Consider the following 20,101-nt stretch of genomic DNA (forward strand, 5'->3'; position numbering starts at 1 on the left):
TAATGCACACCGACTAATAATGCACCATTATAGCGTAATAATGCAGATTTTCAGTTGAATAATGCACACCGACTAATAATGCACCATTATAGTGTAATAATGCAGATCATCTGGACCGTTGATGAATGAGATCTAACGGTCCAGATTAAGAAGGAACTTAAATCTAAGGGGAGAAAAGGAGTTTAACACTACCATATATATATATATATATATATATATATATATATAGGGATGTATTCATTTCCTTTTTCTATATTTCCTCATTTTTCCTTCTTAATCTCTACCGTCAATTACATCAATCCGATGGATGCAAAAGTTCGCAGATCACATTAAATTATAATCAATTAAATATCTAAAAAGGGCAGATTTGGTAAATTATTATGTTGCAGTTATGGAAATTCCATTATTCTCTCCTTGAAGATATTCACGTTCTTTTTTCACATCTCACGTCGAAGAAGGAAGGGTTTTAGTCAGACGTACAGGTTTTTTTATTCCGATTATTAGCAGCAAGGTTTCAATTCTCACAATTCTCAATTTTGACGTGAATCAATAAGTGGTCTTTCATGCTTGTCTAATTGGCGGTGTAGCAATCGTTTTTGGCAATAATAATGGAAGAAGGTAATTCTGAATTAGCCGTATTGTTTTTTTGTTTCAGATGTTAGGGTACTAGTTGTAGCAGTCTGATTATTTGATAGTTAATCAGCAAGTAATTCGTGTAGTGTGTTGTCATGGTATTATATGATCGCTTGCTGTGATTATTTGATCGATATTTAAGCCCTATACAAACGACACATACTAGCGGTCCTATCTTAATTGGTACAACATACACATTGCAAATAAGATGTTATGCATTATACAGACAATATAATCCATTACGCATATTCATTTGGTGCATTATTTGTACGAACATTATTCAGCATACAATGTGCATTGGACACTTACGTGATTTATGTATAGGTCAAACACAAACTATGCTTAAACATTGTTATTAATGTTTACGTACTATACCCTATCCCCTAGGCTTATTAAACCCTTAGGGGAAACAATAAACGTGCGCCAAACATCAAAACTAATAACCGATAACTAATCCCTAGACAAACGAGACATACTAGCGATCCTATCTTAATTGGTACAACATACACATTGCAAATAAGATGTTATGCATTATACAGACAATATAATCCATTACGCATATTTATTTGGTGCATTAAATGTACGAACTTTATTCGGTATACTATGTACATTGGAAACTTACTTGATTTATTTAAAGGTCAAACACAAACTACTCTTACACGTTGTTAGTAATGTTTACGTACTATACCCTAGCCCCTAGGATTATTAAACCCTTAGGGAAACCAAGAAACGTGCGCCAAACATCGAAATACAGCCAAAAAATTTAGACCTTATACATTGCTGCTCAGGAATTATGCATTATATATGCTGAAATATTCATTATACGTGATCAATTTGTGCATTACATGCATCGTTTTAACCAACTGCTGTAGATATACCGAGAGCGAAACCCTGAAGGAAGGCGTCAAATTCGTCACGGATTAGTTATCGGTTATTAGTTTTGATGTTTGGCGCACGTTTATTGTTTCCCCTAAGGGTTTAATAAGCCTAGGGGATAGGGTATAGTACGTAAACATTAATAACAATGTTTAAGCATAGTTTGTGTTTGACCTATACATAAATCACGTAAGTGTCCAATGCACATTGTATGCTGAATAATGTTCGTACAAATAATGCACCAAATGAATATGCGTAATGGATTATATTGTCTGTATAATGCATAACATCTTATTTGCAATGTGTATGTTGTACCAATTAAGATAGGACCGCTAGTATGTGTCGTTTGTATAGGGCTTAAATATCGGTTATTTTTTTTTTTTTTTGCACACGTTTCTTGTTTTCCCCTAAATGTTTAATAAGGCTAGGGGTAGGGTATAGTACGTACACATTACAAACAACGTTTAATAATATCGTGCATTTTACGTATACAAAAATCACGTAATTGTCCAATTTAAATATCTTACACATTAAATTAATGAAAATTGTGCATTAATTGTCTACTTACTACATTGCAAAGTGGTACTTTTATGCTGACCCCTTTTTTAATTATGTACAATGGTCGTTGTACCTGAATGTTCTCCCGATCTGAAGCCTGTTGTAGGTCAGAAATTCCAATCCTTGGAATTCGCTTTCGCTTGCTACGAGGTATATGCCCGCGCTGTTGGCTTTGATACGCGCAAACAAGCTATGAGGAAGGTTGATGATGTCACGACGTGGTATCGTGTTGTATGCAATAGGGAAGGAAGGAAGAATGGTGATGAAGATGACCAGTTGAATGCCCGTTCTGGTTTCACTATCAAGCGTAGGAAGTTATCTAAGCGGTGTGGTTGTACGACTAGTATATCGTTTAGGTATTTCTCGGAAGATTGCTTGTCAGGTTACATAATTGAGGAGTTCAACGAGATTCATAACCATCACATGGTTGAAACGGAACATCAGCAATTCATGTCAAGTAATCGCAAGTTGGATGATGTACATCATAAATTCATCCTCGACTGTTCCAAAGCTAATATAGGACCCACGCTCACATTTAAGGTATTGAAGGAAATTCTTGGTGGGTTTGACCTAGTTGGTTGCATTGTTGGGGATATCAGGAATGCCTCACGGGACATCAAAGCATACGCAAAAGGATTTGATGTACAAATGGTGTTGGATGATATGGCTAAGAAGAAGAAGATGTCCGAGGCGTTCACCTATCACTACGAAGTTAACGAATCCGACCAGTTGGTTGCTCTGTTTTGGTGCGACGGTTTGATGAAGCAGAATTACCACATGTTTGGTGATATTGTGTCCTTCGACTCCACGTACAACACAAACAGGTTGAAACTAACTAATGTGTTGTTTACCTTGTAGTTTATATCACTGTTCTATACCATGTGCATTATTACTGTACGTCACTGCATTATGTAATTCCGCACATTGCATTATGCAATACCGCACATTGCATTATGATTTGTTTACATCTCTGATGCCACGTTAATATGATTTATTCAGGTACTGTATGATCTTCACCCCTTTCACTGGAAAGGATAATCATGGTAGTCCTGTCACATTTGCGGCCGGATTGGTGTGCAGCGAGAAAACGGGGGCTTTTGCTTGGTTGTTCAGACATTTTGTAGATTGTATGGGTGTAGCACCCAGGATGATTGTGACCGATCAAGATTTGGGTATGAGATCAGCGATTGAAGAGGTCCTAGTTGGCACATGTCACCGTTGGTGTATGTGGCATATAATGCATAAGCTGGCTGTCAAGGTACCAAACAGATTGTTGCGGGACAAAGATTTCAAAAAGGAATTTAACGCTTGTGTTTGGTCGGACCTAGTTGAGCCGGACGAATTTGAGGAGGAGTGGAATAGATTGGTCGAACATCATCAGCTATAGGACATCGACTGGTTCAACACATTGTATGCGTATAGGAAGTACTGGATACCGGCGTATTTCAGAGATTTTCCTATGGGATCGATGATTAGGACTACGTCCATATCTGAATCAGAGAACAGTTTTTACAAAAATTTTCTGAAGCCCCGAGCTAACATAGCCGAATTCTACTTGAATTTCAACCACGCCATAGAATTCCAGCGGAACAGTAGAACAGCTTTGGACTACCACGATGCCACTGCCATACCCATACTAGCAACTACTATGCCGTTCGAGAAACATGCTTCCACGTTGTTTACAGACAGTATGTTCAAGAAAATACAACAAGAAATTGTGGAGGATAATGACAGATGTCGTGTGCTGGGTTTTATGTCTGGAGAAACGGTTGACACATACAAGCTTGGCGATAGCAAACGTAATGCATACTTTGTTCGTCATGACAAGACTGATGATACTTACTCGTGCGAATGCAAACTATTTGGTCGGCATGGTTATTTGTGCAGCCATATATTTTTCTTATTTCAGAACAATGAGGTGAAAAAAATCCCGGATAAATACTGTGACAGCCGATGGATGAAGACTCCCTTAGCCAAGGCTGTACATGGGGAGTTGCAGGATCCCGTGCATACCCATTCCTCCTCTGACGATAGGCAAACTGTGTCTAAGCAGGCGATTTCGATGTTTTATGGTTTTCTTAGACAGTTTGAGACCGACATCGATGTATTACGTGCATTTGTAGGTGGCGTTGGAGAACTTGGTAACTCTCTTCAAACTGGTACTCCGGCAACCTCAGCTGCTGAGAAGAGGCGTATGGTTGAAGAGTTTTATGGAATGGTAAGGCCTGAATCTGTTGCGGTTCATCCTCCGGATGTCGTGAAGACGAAGGGCCACGCCAGCAGCTCTGCGAGTCGTCTGATTTCGAAGAGAGAGAAGGCTATAAAGGACGCGACAAGGCCTCTTAGACGGTGTAAGGCGTGCGATGAGATGGGTCATCACGACTCCAGGAACTGTCCACTGCTTAAAGAGATGACCATGGAGAAAGATGCGAGCAAGGGTAAAAGAACAGCTTGAGTTATGTTATTTAAACAGCGCATCACAGCTTTTGTATGGGCTTTATTAGTATTGTTGTTCAAATTTGTTGACGTACTGTTATAAGTTGAAACAGGTGGTTGTTGCATTAGTAGAATTTTTTGGTTAATTATTGGATTATATATAAGTCGAGTACTGTATATATGTGTGTAGTTAACTCAATGACGCCATGGATACTTGTGTTCCCTACTGCATGCAAAATAATGAACATTTGTTGATGCATAATGCACGCTTTTAGTTCAATAATGCACACATAACCAGGATAAATGTAATCTACCAAATACAAAAGTACGTAAGACACTAAACAATTACTCGCCTGTAAAGGACTACACAAAACCAACTTACGCATATAAACGGGATAAATCTCATAATGCATAATATATTGTAAATAATGGTTTAATAAGTATTCGTAATGCACTACATAAACAAACGTACTGCACATAATACATTTCTGAATAAGTGCATTATTTGTGTTATACCGTGCATTATATACTGTGTTATTTTGCATAACTTGGAATACATTAAGGATCCTTTAAGTAAATGCACAACATCAAAACAGTAAGGCACACAGCATTTGTTGATGCATAATGCACTCTTTTGAATAAATAATGTACATATCTACTCTCTGTAACTATATCCACTTTTCCAAAAACAATGCATCACATAACATAAGTAATGTCAAATTTTTTGTGGCTGATATGGACGGTGATGCTTCACTAATGTAATATACCAATTAGAAAAGTACGCAAAAAACTAAACAAGTACACGCCTGTTAAGGACAACAAAAAAACCAACTTACGCATATAACCAGGATAACTCTCATAATGCATAATATATTGTAAATAATGCCTTTGTATGATACATAATGCACTGCATAAATACACGTACTGCACATAACACATTTCTGAATAAGTGCATTATTTGTGTTATGCCGTGCATTAGTTACTGTGTAATTTACATTACGTGGAATACGATAAGGATTTTTTAAATAAAATTAGACAACATCAAAAATGTTAGGCACACAGTATACGGATGAATAATGGCATGTACTCCATTCATAATCCATCTTCCCAAAATCATTGTCCAATATCAAAAAGCTACTACAAAGTTGGGAAAGCTGTTAGTTCCAACGCAAAAAGTCAACCAAGCAATCAAGGAAGTCAATAACATCCATCACCCTATAGTCGAACCATCAATCCCTACAGTCCATAATTCTCGACCCACTGTTCAAAGTTGAACTTGGCCGGTCTCTCCCTCCAAAACCTCGTTGCCTTAGATTGGTTTGCGGCACCTCGGATGTTGTGCGCACAAGTCAGGAGCGTCCGTGCAAACTTGATTCTGAACATCTCCAAGCTTTTTGTTCCCTTTGCGCTAAGCCCGCAATCCCAATCTTTTTCTTTCTCCTCGAAATAGGTTTCCATATGGCGCATCACGCACACACCATTCTCCATCGTTACCAAGTTGTTCCTCATCGACCACATCTTCTATGTCTACTCTAAGCTGCTTATCTGAAATGGCCCAAACAACACATTATGAACAGAGTTTACAGAATGAGTAATGCATATATAACAACATATTATGCTTAAGTCATAACAAATAATGACTTAAGTATGTTTCTTAACCACCACAGCTAATACCAATACTAATGTTTAATATTCCGACTATAATGCATATATGATGGTACATAATGCACAGTTTAAGTTCAATAATGCACATAAAAATTTGTCTTGAAACCAATTTGTATAACACACAATATACACTACATACACCTCTGAAATGCACCATATACTGCAACATATGCTATTATTATTTTACATAATGCACTTTATATCTAGAAAAACAACATCAGCTGAGATAAATAGGGATAAATACGTACAACAAGACACACATGATGCATTACGAACAATTAATGAATAAAACCATACCCATAACAAACACGATGCATTAAGTCATAACAAATAATGACTTAGGTGTTTTTCTTAACCACCACAGCTAATACCAATAGTAATGCTTAATATTCAGACTATAATGCATATATCCTGGTAAATAATGCAGAGGCTAAGTTCAATAATGCACATAACTATTTGTCTTAAAACTAATTTGTAAAACACACAATACACTACACACACACCTCTAAAATGCACCATATACTGCAATGTATGCTATTATTCTCTTACATAATGCACTACATATTTAAAAAGACAACATCACAAGAAAAAAGTCGGGATAATTACTTACAGCAAGAGAAACATGATGCATTAAGAACAAATAATGAATAAAACCCTACCCATAATGCATAAGATAAAGCAAATAATGATCATTGTGGATGCACGCTTAATCATTTTATATCTAATCATCAAACAGATTCCTCTGCAACAATCTGAGGCAACAAACCAATACAACCAATGACCAATGTTAAAAGCAACACAATGCATACATCATGATACATAATGCACTGTCTAGCATAAAAAATGCACACAGAATTCTTACATACTGTATTCTGCAGCACACTATCTACTCTACATAATGCACAATTTAAAACACACAATGAATCTCCAAACATATACATAATGCACTAATCCGAACAACCAATATATGTATATATATATATATATATATATATATACTCTTAAGTACTACACATCCAAATACCCCTAAAATGCATTCTTTACTGCAAGTCATGAAACTAGACATCTAAATAATGCTATGCATATTCATAAACAGTGAAAACACAGACAAAATTTTAACGAAGCAATTGACCTCAACACATTTACATAACATGGTCCAGTAATCCCCTTTTTACACTGTATAATGAGCAACAAATAGACATGCAAGTAGCAGTCCTCACAAACAACAGATACGATATTGAAAAACACAACCAACGAGTGAAATATACATGCATCTTGTGATGCTTGAGAGCGCGGACGAACTCTTTTTGGCATATTTGATCTGGCATAAACCAAAAAATATAAGATACCTGAATCGAGTTGTGGTTAACCCAACACAATGTCCAACACTAATAATCAGAGACAACCCTACACGAATAAGTGGGTAATTCCGATTTGCAACAGCCTAGGCATATGCAAAGTTGAATGTTTTACATTTACATACCTGCGAGATTTGTTGAATATATGAAACGCGTCAACGCCTGTCGATTTGTGGCAGATGTAACCACCGGTGGAGTGTAATCGCCGAAATCTGGGGCGGAGGCTGTCAATACCTCAGCTTTGGCGAACGACTAGGGTTTTAGAGAGTGGAGGGAGTGGGGAGAGTCGAATCGGCTGCTGGAGTAACGAATGAGAAAAATGAAGAGTCGGATGATTGCAAACCGCTTAAAATTCGCGATTGCCAAAAATATGGCGGTTCCATTTTCCCAACTTTACTATATTACCCCCATAATGCACAACGAAAGGTTCTATAATGCAACGCGGAAATAATTATTAATGATTAACGTGGTCCGTTGATTGAAAGGATCTAATGGTTATTAGTAAGAAGAGAAAAGGATCTTAGAGTGAAAAAGGAGAATAGTGCTCCCCTATATATATATATATATATATAGAGAGAGAGAGAGAGTAGTGATCTATGGCAAATACACCTTAACCAAATAACTAGAGAACAAATCCTAGCCACAAGATCAAAAATATCAAGGGCTAGTATTACTTTTTGAATTTAAGGAGATATTAGTTCCATTAATCATAAATTTACTCTATAATAAAAATGCAGGGGTATTATGGTCAAAAGTACATATCATAATTTATAATAAAAATGAGGGGTGCTCGGTGGTGGAGCCATGGGCGGCGGTGGTGTGCGGGTTCGTGGAAGCGGTGGTGCTGATCGGGTGCAACAGGCTGGCGGAGAAGGTGAAGTTCGACGCCCACTGGAGGCCGCGCAGCTGTACGGGGGGTGCGGGACGTGGGGGGTGATATAAACGGCGCTCGCCACGGAGAAGTATGTGAACGAGGTTTACCCGGGGCGGCCGTACGGGCTGTTCATGGGAGGCGGGGGGACGCCTGCTGGCGGTGCATGTGATCCAGATTCTGGTGGAGGTCGGGTGGGTCAGCGCCACCATGGGTCCGCTTTTCTACATATTGCATAGGCTGAAGCTGCTTCGGATCTCGAAGGATGATGAGCTGGCGGGTATGGATCTGACCCGGCATGGTGGTTTTGCTTATGTCTATGAGAATGACTCGCATAAACATGGGATTCCAATGAGGAAAGTTGAGCCATCTCCAAATAAAATTTGGACTTTTAATTATGTTTCTTTTATCTTTTTTTTAGTTGAGGGGAACTCTCTTGTTCTTATGTCATTATGTGATATGCATTTATGATATTTGTTTTTGGTATGTAAAGATTTTAAGAGAATTTTTTAATTGTGATATTTGAGTGTGTTAGCATGATAAAGTAGATTTTTTTGACGAATTCGAAACCGTATTAGTCTTTAATCATCTGGCGTATATGACTTTTGGTGAAAATATAGAATTAGAAGTGAACAAGATCAAAAATGCTGGAATTCGACATTATTGAAATTTGAATGATTAAATATATTAATAAGAGTGATGTGTTTTGTGAACAAGAATGAAGTAAAATTATAATAAGAGAGATGTGTTTTGTGAACAAGAGTGAAGTAAAATCATAATAAGAGTGATGTGCTTTGTGAACAAGAGTGAAGTAAAATCAGAGTAAGCGTGATGTGTTTTGTGAACAAGAGTGAAGTAAAATCAGAGTAAGAGTGATGTGCTTTGTGAACAAGAGTGAAGTAAAATCATAATAAGAGTGATGTGTTTTGTGAATAAGAGTGAAGTAAAATCATAATAAGAGTGATGTGTTTTGTAAACAAGAGTGAAGTAAAATAAGAATAAGAGTGATGTGTTTTGTAAACAAGAGTGAAGTAAAATCAGAATAAGAGTGATGTGTTTTGTGAACAAGAGTGAAGTAAAATCAGAATAAGAGTGATGTGTTTTGTGAACAAGATTGAAGTAAAATCATAATAAGAGTGATGTGTTTTAAATTATAGTAGTCCATGTATATTCGTTGAGTAATATTAAATTTACATTAACTACAATAAAAGCACTGTATCAAATTTCTCTTGTTGCAATTATGACAACTGAAATATTTAATTAACAATTTGTTCATTGCCAATCTCTTTTCTTTTCCGATGATGCTGAAGTCTCCATCAGTTGATCGAAAACCATGCAATGGCAGCCAAAATTGAAGTCTGACTTTACGAACACAAAGAGATCAGAGATCACACTTGAAGCCCAAATTCAAAGAATGAAGATGAGGCAAAGTGGTGGAGTTACTTGGATATATGCAGGAAACGATGCAGATAAATTTTGGCCAATTGATTTGAAAATGTAACTAGAGAGGGTATGATTATTTACCAGGGTTTGGTTTGCAATTATGCCTTCGTAACCTTAAGGGATAGCCAGCTAGTCTAGTTGTGATATCAAGCATGAGAAAATAGCTATAATTATATATGTCGAGAGTTAGAACTCTCTCCATCGCGCTTGCGACGTCGGTTTCGGTAATGAGATCGGTTATCAACGCCGTTTGGATCTCTTCGTGCAGTTGCTTGAACAATCTGGTGGCGTTGCGCTGCTCTTCAGCGCGAGGGTTGGAGCTTGTTCACCGCCGTCGTCATCTCCACGAACAGCCCGACGGAGGACGCCTTCAGGGGAAGAACCGGCGCATGTGCTGCGGCGGCGGAGAGGCCAGCCATGCAGAAGCGAGTTCTCCTGCAGAATCGCCTCTTATGAATTTCATAAAATGATTTCCAAAAATACCCTTGGCCTATTTTAATATTAAAATAAATAATATTTGTTCCATTAAGATGTGTGGTTGAGATTTGTTCTCTAAATATACACTTAAGATTAGTTATATCTTGATCACTAACATATATATATATATATATGTTACTGATCAAGATATAACTAATTTTAAGTGTATAACTAGAGAACAAATCTCAGCCACAAATCTTAATACTCCAAATTAATCCTATGGCTTAGTTATTTTTACATGTTTTAAACAAAAAGTAATTAATAAGGGTATTTTTGGAAACTAAATTCAACTTCAACCGGCTCCTTCAAATTTCCAACTCCAATTTCAAAAATGGGGCTTCTATTCACGGTCCTTTCCTCTACCCTCTCTTCCTCCTCTTCCCAACCTCCGCCGCCGAGCTCAAACGCTGTTAATTGGAGCAGATTCATCATCAGTATCATCGCTGCTCTCACTTAATGGATCTGGAGCATCTACGGGCAGAGCTCGCTTCATCTTCTTGTCATCGTCGTCGTCCATCCCTCTGCTCTTGTTCGCCGCCGCTGCCACAGACATGGTGAAGATCAGACGCTTAAGCTGGCAATTAATTACTTCTCTTCTCTCTATTTCTTTCTCTCTCTAGCTAACAATTAGTATTTCTCTATCACAAACAGAAAGGAAGAAGGAGAGTCCTATTTGTTGACATGAAATTGGGGAGAAATGCAGTTTGGAAGGAAGATTGCAGCTTCAAATTGCGTTATGTACACATTGTGATGATGAATGTGATGGAATCTGTAGATTCATTTTTTAAGAAGAAAATATATGTGATTTTGGCTAGGATTGTGGAGGTGGAATATGAAATATATAGTGTCAAATGATTTAAATAGCCAATAAATATACCATTATTTTTAATAAAGTTCAACTCTTGAAAGTAGCAATGACTTTAAAGACTAGATTTGTACTACAAAAGTATTGAAAAATAGTAGACATTTTTAACTGACTTTGCATTTTAGTGAAATTTCTTAAAGCATTAATTATGATTTTACTTCACTCTTGTTAACAAAACACATCACTATTAGTATAATTTTACTTCACTCTTGTTTACAAAGCACATCACTCTTATTATGATTTTACTTCACTCTTGTTTACAAACCACATCACTCTTATTCTGATTTTACTTCACTCTTGTTTACAAAACACATCACTCTTATTCTTATTTTACTTCACTCTTGTTTACAAAACACATCACTCTTATTATGATTTTACTTCACTCTTAGCATGATTTTACTTCACTCTTGTCAACAAAACACATCACTCTTAGCATGATTTTACTTCACTCTTGTTTACAAAACATATCACTCTTAGCATCACTCTTAGCATAATTTTACTTCACTATTGTTTACAAAATACATCACTCTTATTATGATTTTACTTCACTCTTGTTCACAAAGCACATCACTCTTATTATGATTTTACTTCACTCTTGTTCACAAAGCACATCACTCTTAGCACGATTTTACTTCACTCTTGTTCACAAAGCACATCACTCTTAGCATGATTTTACTTCACTCTTGTTCACAAAGCACATCACTCTTATTATGATTTTACTTCACTCTTGTTCACAAAGCACATCACTCTTATTATGATTTTACTTCACTCTTGTTCGCAAAGCACATCACTCTTATTATGATTTTACTTCACTCTTGTTCACAAAGCACATCACTCTTATTATGATTTTACTTCACTCTTGTTCACAAAGCACATCACTCTTATTATGATTTTACTTCACTCTTGTTCACAAAGCACATCACTCTTATTATGATTTTACTTCACTCTTATTCACAAAGCACATCACTCTTATTATGATTTTACTTCACTCTTGTTCATAAAGCACATCACTCTTATTATGATTTTACTTCACTCTTGTTCGCAAAGCACTTCACTCTTATTATGATTTTACTTCACTCTTGTTCCCAAAGCACATCACTCTTATTATGATTTTACTTCACTCTTGTTCGCAAAGCACATCACTCTTATTATGATTTTACTTCACTCTTGTTCGCAAAGCACATCACTCTTATTATGATTTTACTTCACTCTTGTTCACAAAGCACATCACTCTTATTATGATTTTACTTCACTCTTGTTCACAAAGCACATCACTCTTAGCATGATTTTACTTCACTCTTGTTCACAAAGCACATCACTCTTATTATGATTTTACTTCACTCTTGTTCACAAAGCACATCACTCTTATTATGATTTTACTTCACTCTTGTTCACAAAGCACATCACTCTTATTATGATTTTACTTCACTCTTGTTCGCAAAGCACATCACTCTTATTATGATTTTACTTCACTCTTGTTCACAAAGCACATCACTCTTATTATGATTTTACTTCACTCTTGTTCACAAAGCACATCACTCTTATTATGATTTTACTTCACTCTTGTTCACAAAGCACATCACTCTTATTATGATTTTACTTCACTCTTGTTCACAAAGCACATCACTCTTATTATGATTTTACTTCACTCTTGTTCACAAAGCACATCACTCTTATTATGATTTTACTTCACTCTTGTTCGCAAAGCACTTCACTCTTATTATGATTTTACTTCACTCTTGTTCCCAAAGCACATCACTCTTATTATGATTTTACTTCACTCTTGTTCGCAAAGCACATCACTCTTATTATGATTTTACTTCACTCTTGTTCGCAAAGCACATCACTCTTATTATGATTTTACTTCACTCTTGTTCGCAAAGCACATCACTCTTATTATGATTTTACTTCACTCTTGTTCGCAAAGCACATCACTCTTATTATGATTTTACTTCACTCTTGTTCGCAAAGCACATCACTCTTATTATGATTTTACTTCACTCTTGTTCGCAAAGCACATCACTCTTATTATGATTTTACTTCACTCTTGTTCACAAAGCACATCACTCTAATTATGATTTTACTTCTCTCTTGTTCACAAAGCACATCACTCTTAGCATTATTTTACTTCACTCTTGTTCACAAAGCACATCACTCTTATTATGATTTTACTTCACTCTTGTTCACAAAGCACATCACTCTTATTATGATTTTACTTCACTCTTGTTCACAAAGCACATCACTCTTATTATGATTTTACTTCACTCTTGTTCACAAAGCACATCACTCTTATTATGATTTTACTTCACTCTTGTTCACAAAGCACATAACTCTTATTATGATTTTACTTCACTCTTGTTCACAAAGCACATCACTCTTATTATGATTTTACTTCACTCTTGTTCACAAAGCACATCACTCTTATTATGATTTTACTTCACTCTTGTTCACAAAACACATCACTCTTATTAATATATTTAATCATTCAAATTTCAATAATGTCGAATTCCAGCATTTTTGATCTTGTTCACTTCTAATTCTATATTTTCACCAAAAGTCGAAGTTTTGATGTCACATCTCCCTTCTAATTCTATAAGTCAAAAATGCTGGAATTCGACATTATTGAAATTTGAATGATTAAATATATTAATAAGAGTGATGTGTTTTGTGAACAAGAGTGAAGTAAAATTATAATAAGAGTGATGTGTTTTGTGAACAAGAGTGAAGTAATATCAAAATAAGAGTGATGTGTTTTGTAAACAAGAGTGAAGTAAAATCACAATAAGAGTGATGTGTTTTGTAATTAAGAGTGAAGTAAAATCACAATAAGAGTGATGTGTTTTGTAAACAAGAGTGAAGTAAAATCACAATAAGAGTGATGCGTGTTGTAAACAAGAGTGAAGTAAAATCAGAATAAGAGTGATGTGTTTTGTAAACAAGAGTGAAGTAAAATCAGAATAAGAGTGATGTGTTTTGTAAACAAGAGTGAAGTAAAATCAGAATAAGAGTGATGTGTTTTGTAAACAAGAGTGAAGTAAAATCAGAATAAGAGTGATGTGTTTTGTAAACAGGAGTGAAGTAAAATCAGAATAAGAGTGATGTGTTTTGTAAACAAGAGTGAAGTAAAATCACAATAAGAGTGATGTGTTTTGAAATTAAGAGTGAAGTAAAATCGCAATAAGAGTGATGTGTTTTGTAATTAAGAGTGAAGTAAAATCAGAATAATAGTGATGTGTTTTGTAAACAAGAGTGAAGTAAAATCAGAATAAGAGTGATGTGTGTTGTAAAGAAGAGTGAAGTAAAATCAGAATAAGAGTGATGTGTTTTGTAAACAAGAGTAAGTAAAATCATAATGAACAAGAGTGAAGTAAAATCGTAATAAGAGTGAAGTAAAATCATAATAAGAGTGATGTGCTTTGTGAACAAGAGTGAAGTAAAATCATAATAAGAGTGATGTGCTTTGTGAACAAGAGTGAAGTAAAATCATAATAAGAGTGATGTGCTTTGTGAACAAGAGTGAAGTAAAATCATAATAAGAGTGATGTATTTTGTAAACAATAGTGAAGTAAAATCATGCTAAGAGTGATGCTAAGAGTGATGTGTTTTGTAAACAAGAGTGAAGTAAAATCATGCTAAGAGTGATGTGTTTTGTTGACAAGAGTGAAGTAAAATCATGCTAAGAGTGATGTGTTTTGTTGACAAGAGTGAAGTAAAATCATGCAATGGTGATGTGTTTTGTTAACAAGAGTGAAGTAAAATCATAATAAGAGTGATGTGTTTTGTGAACAAGAGTGAAGTAAAATCATAATAAGAGTTATGTGCTTTGTTAATAGTGATGTGTTTTGTTAACAAGAGTGAAGTAAAATCATAATTAATGCTTTTAGAAATTTCACTAAAATCCAAAGTCAGTTAAAAATGTCTACTATTTTTCAATACTTTTGTAGTACAAATCTAGTCTTTAAAGTCATTGCTACTTTCAAGAGTTGAACTTTATTAAAAATAATGGTATATTTATTGGCTATTTAAATCATTTGACACTATATATTTCATATTCCACCTCCACAATCCTAGCCAAAATCACATATATTTTCTTCTTAAAAAAATGAATCTACAGATTCCATCACATTCATCATCACAATGTGTACATAACGCAATTTGAAGCTGCAATCTTCCTTCCAAACTGCATTTCTCCCCAATTTCATATCAACAAATAGGACTCTCCTTCTTCCTTTCTGTTTGCGATAGAGAAATACTAATTGTTAGCTAGAGAGAGAAAGAAATAGAGAGAAGAGAAGTAATTAATTGCCAGCTTAAGCGTCTGATCTTCACCATGTCTGTGGCGGCGGCGGCGAGCAGGAGCGGAGGGATGGACGACGACGATGACAAGAAGAGGAAGCGAGCTCTGTCCGTAGATGCTCCAGATCCATTAAGTGAAAGCAGCGATGATACTGATGATGAATCTGCTCCAATTAACAGCGTTTGAGCTCGGCGGCGGAGGTTGGGAAGAGGAGGAAGAGAGGGTAGAGGAAAAGGAGCGTGAATAGAAGCTCCATTTTTGAAATTGGAGTTGGAAATTTGAAGGAGCCGGTTGAAGTTGAATTTAGTTTCCAAAAATAACCTTATTAATTACTTTTTGTTTAAAACATGTAAAAATAGCTAAGCCATAGGATTAATTTGGAGTATTAAGATGTGTGGCTGAGATTTGTTCTCTAGTTATACACTTAAAATTAGTTATATCTTGATCACTAACATATATATATATATATACAAAATCATATATATATATATATATATATATTTGGTATTATTTTTTATTTTAAAAAAAAAATGATTTTCCAACAGATATGTCGTTGGCCAATCAGAACGCGCCAAGCAGCGTCGTGCCACGTAGACAGCGTCTCCGTGCCGCTGCCACGGACGGGCGGACGCGTCCCTGCTCGCCGATGTGGATGCTCTTATAATTTAATAATTATTTAAAATTTACAGTATCTTATTTTTAATTCGTATTCCTTTCCCCGAAAATCACCGAGAATAAATTTCTTTACAGGTTTAGTGTAAAGTAGCTGAGTTTTTAATGTATTTTGTTATAATTCTAAAACAGCTATAACATGAAAAAGAAATGTTTTAAGGACAAACCCAGAATGAAAAATTATCATATAGTAGTAGTATTATTATTTATAGCAAGCAGAAGATGTAATGTATTTCACTTCAACTACTTGTCATCTAATAAACAATCCAATCTACTACAACAAATAAATATTACCACAGGCCTTAATCCTCACACCAAAAACAATAGGATCAAGAGCCACCAGCCATACATTTATAACAACAAAACTAACCATTTCTAAGTGTAGCTTGCACTATTTTCCTGTATGCACATCCTGTAGAGGATGGGACGGGCGCCCCAAAATGAAGGTGTGTATCTCGTCCCAGCTAGAGACCGTATATAGAATGTTGGATCTTCCATCGCGACTCAATATCCCCGTTTCTGGAAGCTCCCTCTGCTTGCTCAGTAGACCAGAGAACAATGGAACAAAAGAAATGCCAAAATGTTTTCCGAGCCTCTCAAGGCTGCTACTCAACCCAATCACGATGCCAAAATCCGCTTCCAACAGACACAACAAGTCACCAGCCGTACCCCCAATGTAAACTGTTGAGGCATTACCTCCATTTTCACTGTTGGTGACATCATTGAAAACTCGAAGCTTGTCCATGGGGGATTCCAAGTCTTTTGTAATGTCACCAGTGGAGACAGATGCTTCGTAGACTAAGTTGTTTGAGTGGACATTCAACACATTTTCTTCTCCTGATAACAAAGAGCGGTTAAAACTGAAACGCAGAGGTTGAAAATATTAGCACACATAGCAACAAAGCATACCTGATGAGAAGGCGGATTTGATTAGATCACCACACCAACAGTATGACAACACATGAATGTCTGAAGAGCGTTTTTTGCATGCCACGAGATCCTGAAAGAATCGCTTACAACCATCTTGGAAGGCGAGGTGCTCACCAGCCCTTTTTATCTCTGCTAGATTCAACCCTTTCAATACATTAGAGTGGATGACTCTTGAAGTAGCTCGCTTCTCGACTTCAGATATCTGCTCCATTGCTTTACACAGACCTTCGTAATCCAATCCTGTCCCTGTAGTTGTTAGATAGCATTTCACTTAACCACATCGACTGGATGATCTATGGTAAAATCTTCATATAGATAAAAATAAATCAAACCTTTGCTTGAATCATCAACACATGCTTCACTTGGCACGATGCTTTCTATGCATTGTTGATACTCTTCAACATACTGGCTGAAGAGATCATTCCACAAGGTTCTGATATGAGCTGATGATGTGAGCTGTGGCTCGGTAGTATTGGTTGCCGCTACAATTGCAAGCTCTGCTAGAAGGTTAGAGGAGTCAATAGCTGTACATGTCAAGTCGAAGTCGCATAAAGTGATGAGATTGTCTTCGACACTGTTGTGGAGTAGTGAAAAGGGAACTATGGTTTGCTGAACAATTGACTGGGACCAGATGAAGTCTATCTTGAGTTTCATGGCCCGTTGATAGAGCCTTTCCACGACATCTAGTTCTTCACCGGTCAAAGAAATGCTTAATTTATCAAGCAAGTCTTCAATTCTCGAAGCTGATGCCTAGATTTAAAGCAGTAAAATAAAGAAGCTATGTTAGTTCTAGTATTTGAAGCTCTTTTCACTTCAGTGTTGGGTAACAACAAACAGACACTGCCATCATATAAGAATCAGCATCCAGGCAGTGGAACAGACCTCAAATTTTTCAGAAGACAGGCTGTCGAACCACTTCTTGTAGATGTTGTTGCTCTCATCCGGGTCTAGGAGAGCCTGGATCTCTTTACTGATAAAACTGTAGAGCCTCATGCACGGTGAGATGGCACTCAGCGTATATGCAGCCAGTTTAGTTTTCTCAAAAGGTGTAACAATTTTGACAGCAAATTTCTCTCCTCCGACTTTCCCTGAGGCTGTCTCCATCAAGAACTCGGTATACTTTGATGTGGCATCATCGCAAACATGCTCTTTAGGAGGCTCAAAACCCCATTCCTACAATGATAGACTACTATCAAAACCTTAAAATAACAAACATCAGATATAATTATGGCCTCTAGTCATATGAGCTCAAAACTATTTCAGACCTTTAACCATATAAACCAATGTGGTGGAACAAGTAGCAAGAACATAATGAATTGCCATCATCTCCATTCCCTTATTATATTACTACTCTGAAGATGTTTTGGGTAAATGGTTCTTCACTACATACATAATTAATGAATATCTACAATCACCTCAAACTCTACATTTCATCTTCTATCTAGCCAATTAAGTCCTAACCTAATCCATGAAAATGGGTGCTGCTTTTACAGCCAAAAATTGGAGTAGCTATCAGCATTGAACTTGTGAAAGTATTTTAAACTAAAAATAGAAAAAAATTCGACTTTAAACCCTTACAGAAATAAGTTTATCCTGGTTTCGAAGCCGCTTCAAGACACGCTTTCGCAACTTGCCAATGGCTTCCTTGTCCTCATCATCATCTGCACACTCTTCTGCTAGTTCATATCTGCAAATGCACAACTCCTTCAACAAACCAATTTTGGCCCAAAAATAAATCCACCCCCATTCAATCAAAACTCAAGAAAGACTATAATTCCAATTTTCCAATGTAGAATGTACCCAACTAATTCAACGAAACATATTAAAAAAAACTTGATTTCAAGAATCGAAACCTCAAAAACGAAATCTTGATGCAAGATATTTAAAGAACTAGGAGTAATAAACACAAAACTTAATCAATCACGCACAAACACAAAGAGAAAGCTCTAATGATCTGCATTATGACCCAAAAATATTGAATCCCCCAACCATATATGCCGCCATGAGTAGGAAACCGGTATAATCAGTAATACACAATCACCAACGCGCACACGCATATATATACACATACAGAGAGAGAGAGGGAGGAAGGTAATTACGCCTGAGCAAAAGCTTGAAGAAGGTAGAAATCTTGAGAGATGCAATGAAGAAAAGAGGTGGGGTCCAAGGTGCCAGACGCCAAGCAAACAACAAAAGGGCTGTAAAGAGCTAAATCCCTTTCATTCTTGAACTTGTTCCAAAGCCTCTTGGCAACGCCGCCTTCGTGATCCGCCTCCAAACTCCCCATTTCTCCCCCTCAAGAATCAAAATCCGGCCCCCAAAGTGAAGTAGGTTTCTTTGAGAGAAGGGTTGGTGGCCTCGGTATGTGCGATCAATAGCTGGTGGAAACACTGATTTATGGAATTTATAAAACTGGCAAAACTACAGCTGCATCACTTTTTAACTACGAATAAGATTAAAATATGTTGGAATTGTCACGTTTGAATGAATTCATTATTCATTAGATGGAAAAATCCGTTCTTTTATAGAGGAAAGAATATCGAACTGTACATTAATATGACGTGGGGGGATGCGTCGGCCGAGGAAAAGGGGAAATAAATTGCCCTCTAGAGTAGAAAAGGGTGCCGGCGGTCAACTGTGATTAAATGGGAGTCTCGTGATTCAGCCATGCCGTCTTTAATTCAGCCAAGAATTCTCCGACCTACACAAGTCCATCTATTTGTTTTCGACGTCAAGTATGAGTATATGTTTACATATGACACAGTATGAATTTTGCAATAATGACATAAAACAGATTTATATCGGACATAATTGTCAATTAAATTATAAATTTTACTCACTTTACTAAAATTACTAAAACACTTTACTAAAATTTAGTTTGGTCAAGTAATATTTCAATTATTATGATTTAATGGCTGGAAAATCCACCAACTTTGATGTTTTAGCAACATAAAATAGATGCACCCAAAGTTTAGGTGACCACAAAAATGGTGTTACATTCTTCCTTTCATTTTTAATGT

At 36.3% G+C, this 20,101-nt stretch overlaps 2 protein-coding genes across 4 annotated transcripts; one reads left to right on the forward strand and one right to left on the reverse strand.

Moving 5' to 3' along the window:
- The first annotated feature begins 2,127 nt into the window (after positions 1-2,127).
- On the forward strand, positions 2,128-4,522 carry LOC121800678 (protein FAR1-RELATED SEQUENCE 5-like). Its single transcript, XM_042200197.1, has 3 exons — positions 2,128-2,891; positions 3,067-3,171; positions 3,490-4,522. The coding sequence occupies exons 1-3, from the start codon at positions 2,128-2,130 to the stop codon at positions 4,520-4,522; spliced, it is 1,902 nt and encodes a 633-aa protein (XP_042056131.1).
- An 11,802-nt stretch (positions 4,523-16,324) lies between these two features.
- Positions 16,325-19,959, reverse strand: LOC121798646 (bifunctional TH2 protein, mitochondrial-like). 3 transcript variants are annotated; one of them, XM_042197745.1, is made up of 7 exons: positions 19,632-19,959; positions 19,181-19,459; positions 18,660-18,768; positions 17,964-18,254; positions 17,414-17,831; positions 17,061-17,327; positions 16,325-16,988 (listed from the first exon to the last, which is right to left on the reverse strand). In XM_042197745.1, the coding sequence occupies exons 2-7, from the start codon at positions 19,366-19,368 to the stop codon at positions 16,543-16,545; spliced, it is 1,719 nt and encodes a 572-aa protein (XP_042053679.1). In that variant the 5' UTR covers positions 19,369-19,459; positions 19,632-19,959; the 3' UTR covers positions 16,325-16,542. The 3 variants fall into 3 exon arrangements, with proteins under 3 accessions (XP_042053679.1, XP_042053678.1, XP_042053677.1); XM_042197744.1 differs by having other exon boundaries at positions 19,181-19,524; XM_042197743.1 differs by lacking the exon at positions 19,632-19,959 and having other exon boundaries at positions 19,181-19,619.
- Positions 19,960-20,101: the final 142 nt, after the last annotated feature.

The sequence above is a fragment of the Salvia splendens genome, chromosome 4 (genome assembly GCF_004379255.2).
Source record: "Salvia splendens isolate huo1 chromosome 4, SspV2, whole genome shotgun sequence".
Classification (NCBI taxonomy): domain Eukaryota; kingdom Viridiplantae; phylum Streptophyta; class Magnoliopsida; order Lamiales; family Lamiaceae; genus Salvia; species Salvia splendens.

What these genes read in the sequence shown, in the direction of transcription:
- LOC121800678 (XM_042200197.1), top strand. Translation starts at nt 2,128, where the DNA reads ATGGTCGTTGTACCTGAATGTTCTCCCGATCTGAAGCCTGTTGTAGGT. An exon ending in TCCACGTACAACACAAACAG is followed by an intron (nt 2,892 to 3,066) that starts GTTGAAACTAAC and finishes TGATTTATTCAG; the next exon opens with GTACTGTATGATCTTCACCC. An exon ending in AAAACGGGGGCTTTTGCTTG is followed by an intron (nt 3,172 to 3,489) that starts GTTGTTCAGACA and finishes GTATGCGTATAG; the next exon opens with GAAGTACTGGATACCGGCGT.
- LOC121798646 (XM_042197745.1), bottom strand. Translation starts at nt 19,368, where the DNA reads ATGGGGAGTTTGGAGGCGGATCACGAAGGCGGCGTTGCCAAGAGGCTT. An exon ending in ACCAGGATAAACTTATTTCT is followed by an intron (nt 18,255 to 18,659) that starts GTAAGGGTTTAA and finishes CTATCATTGTAG; the next exon opens with GAATGGGGTTTTGAGCCTCC. An exon ending in TGTCTTCTGAAAAATTTGAG is followed by an intron (nt 17,832 to 17,963) that starts GTCTGTTCCACT and finishes CTTTAAATCTAG; the next exon opens with GCATCAGCTTCGAGAATTGA.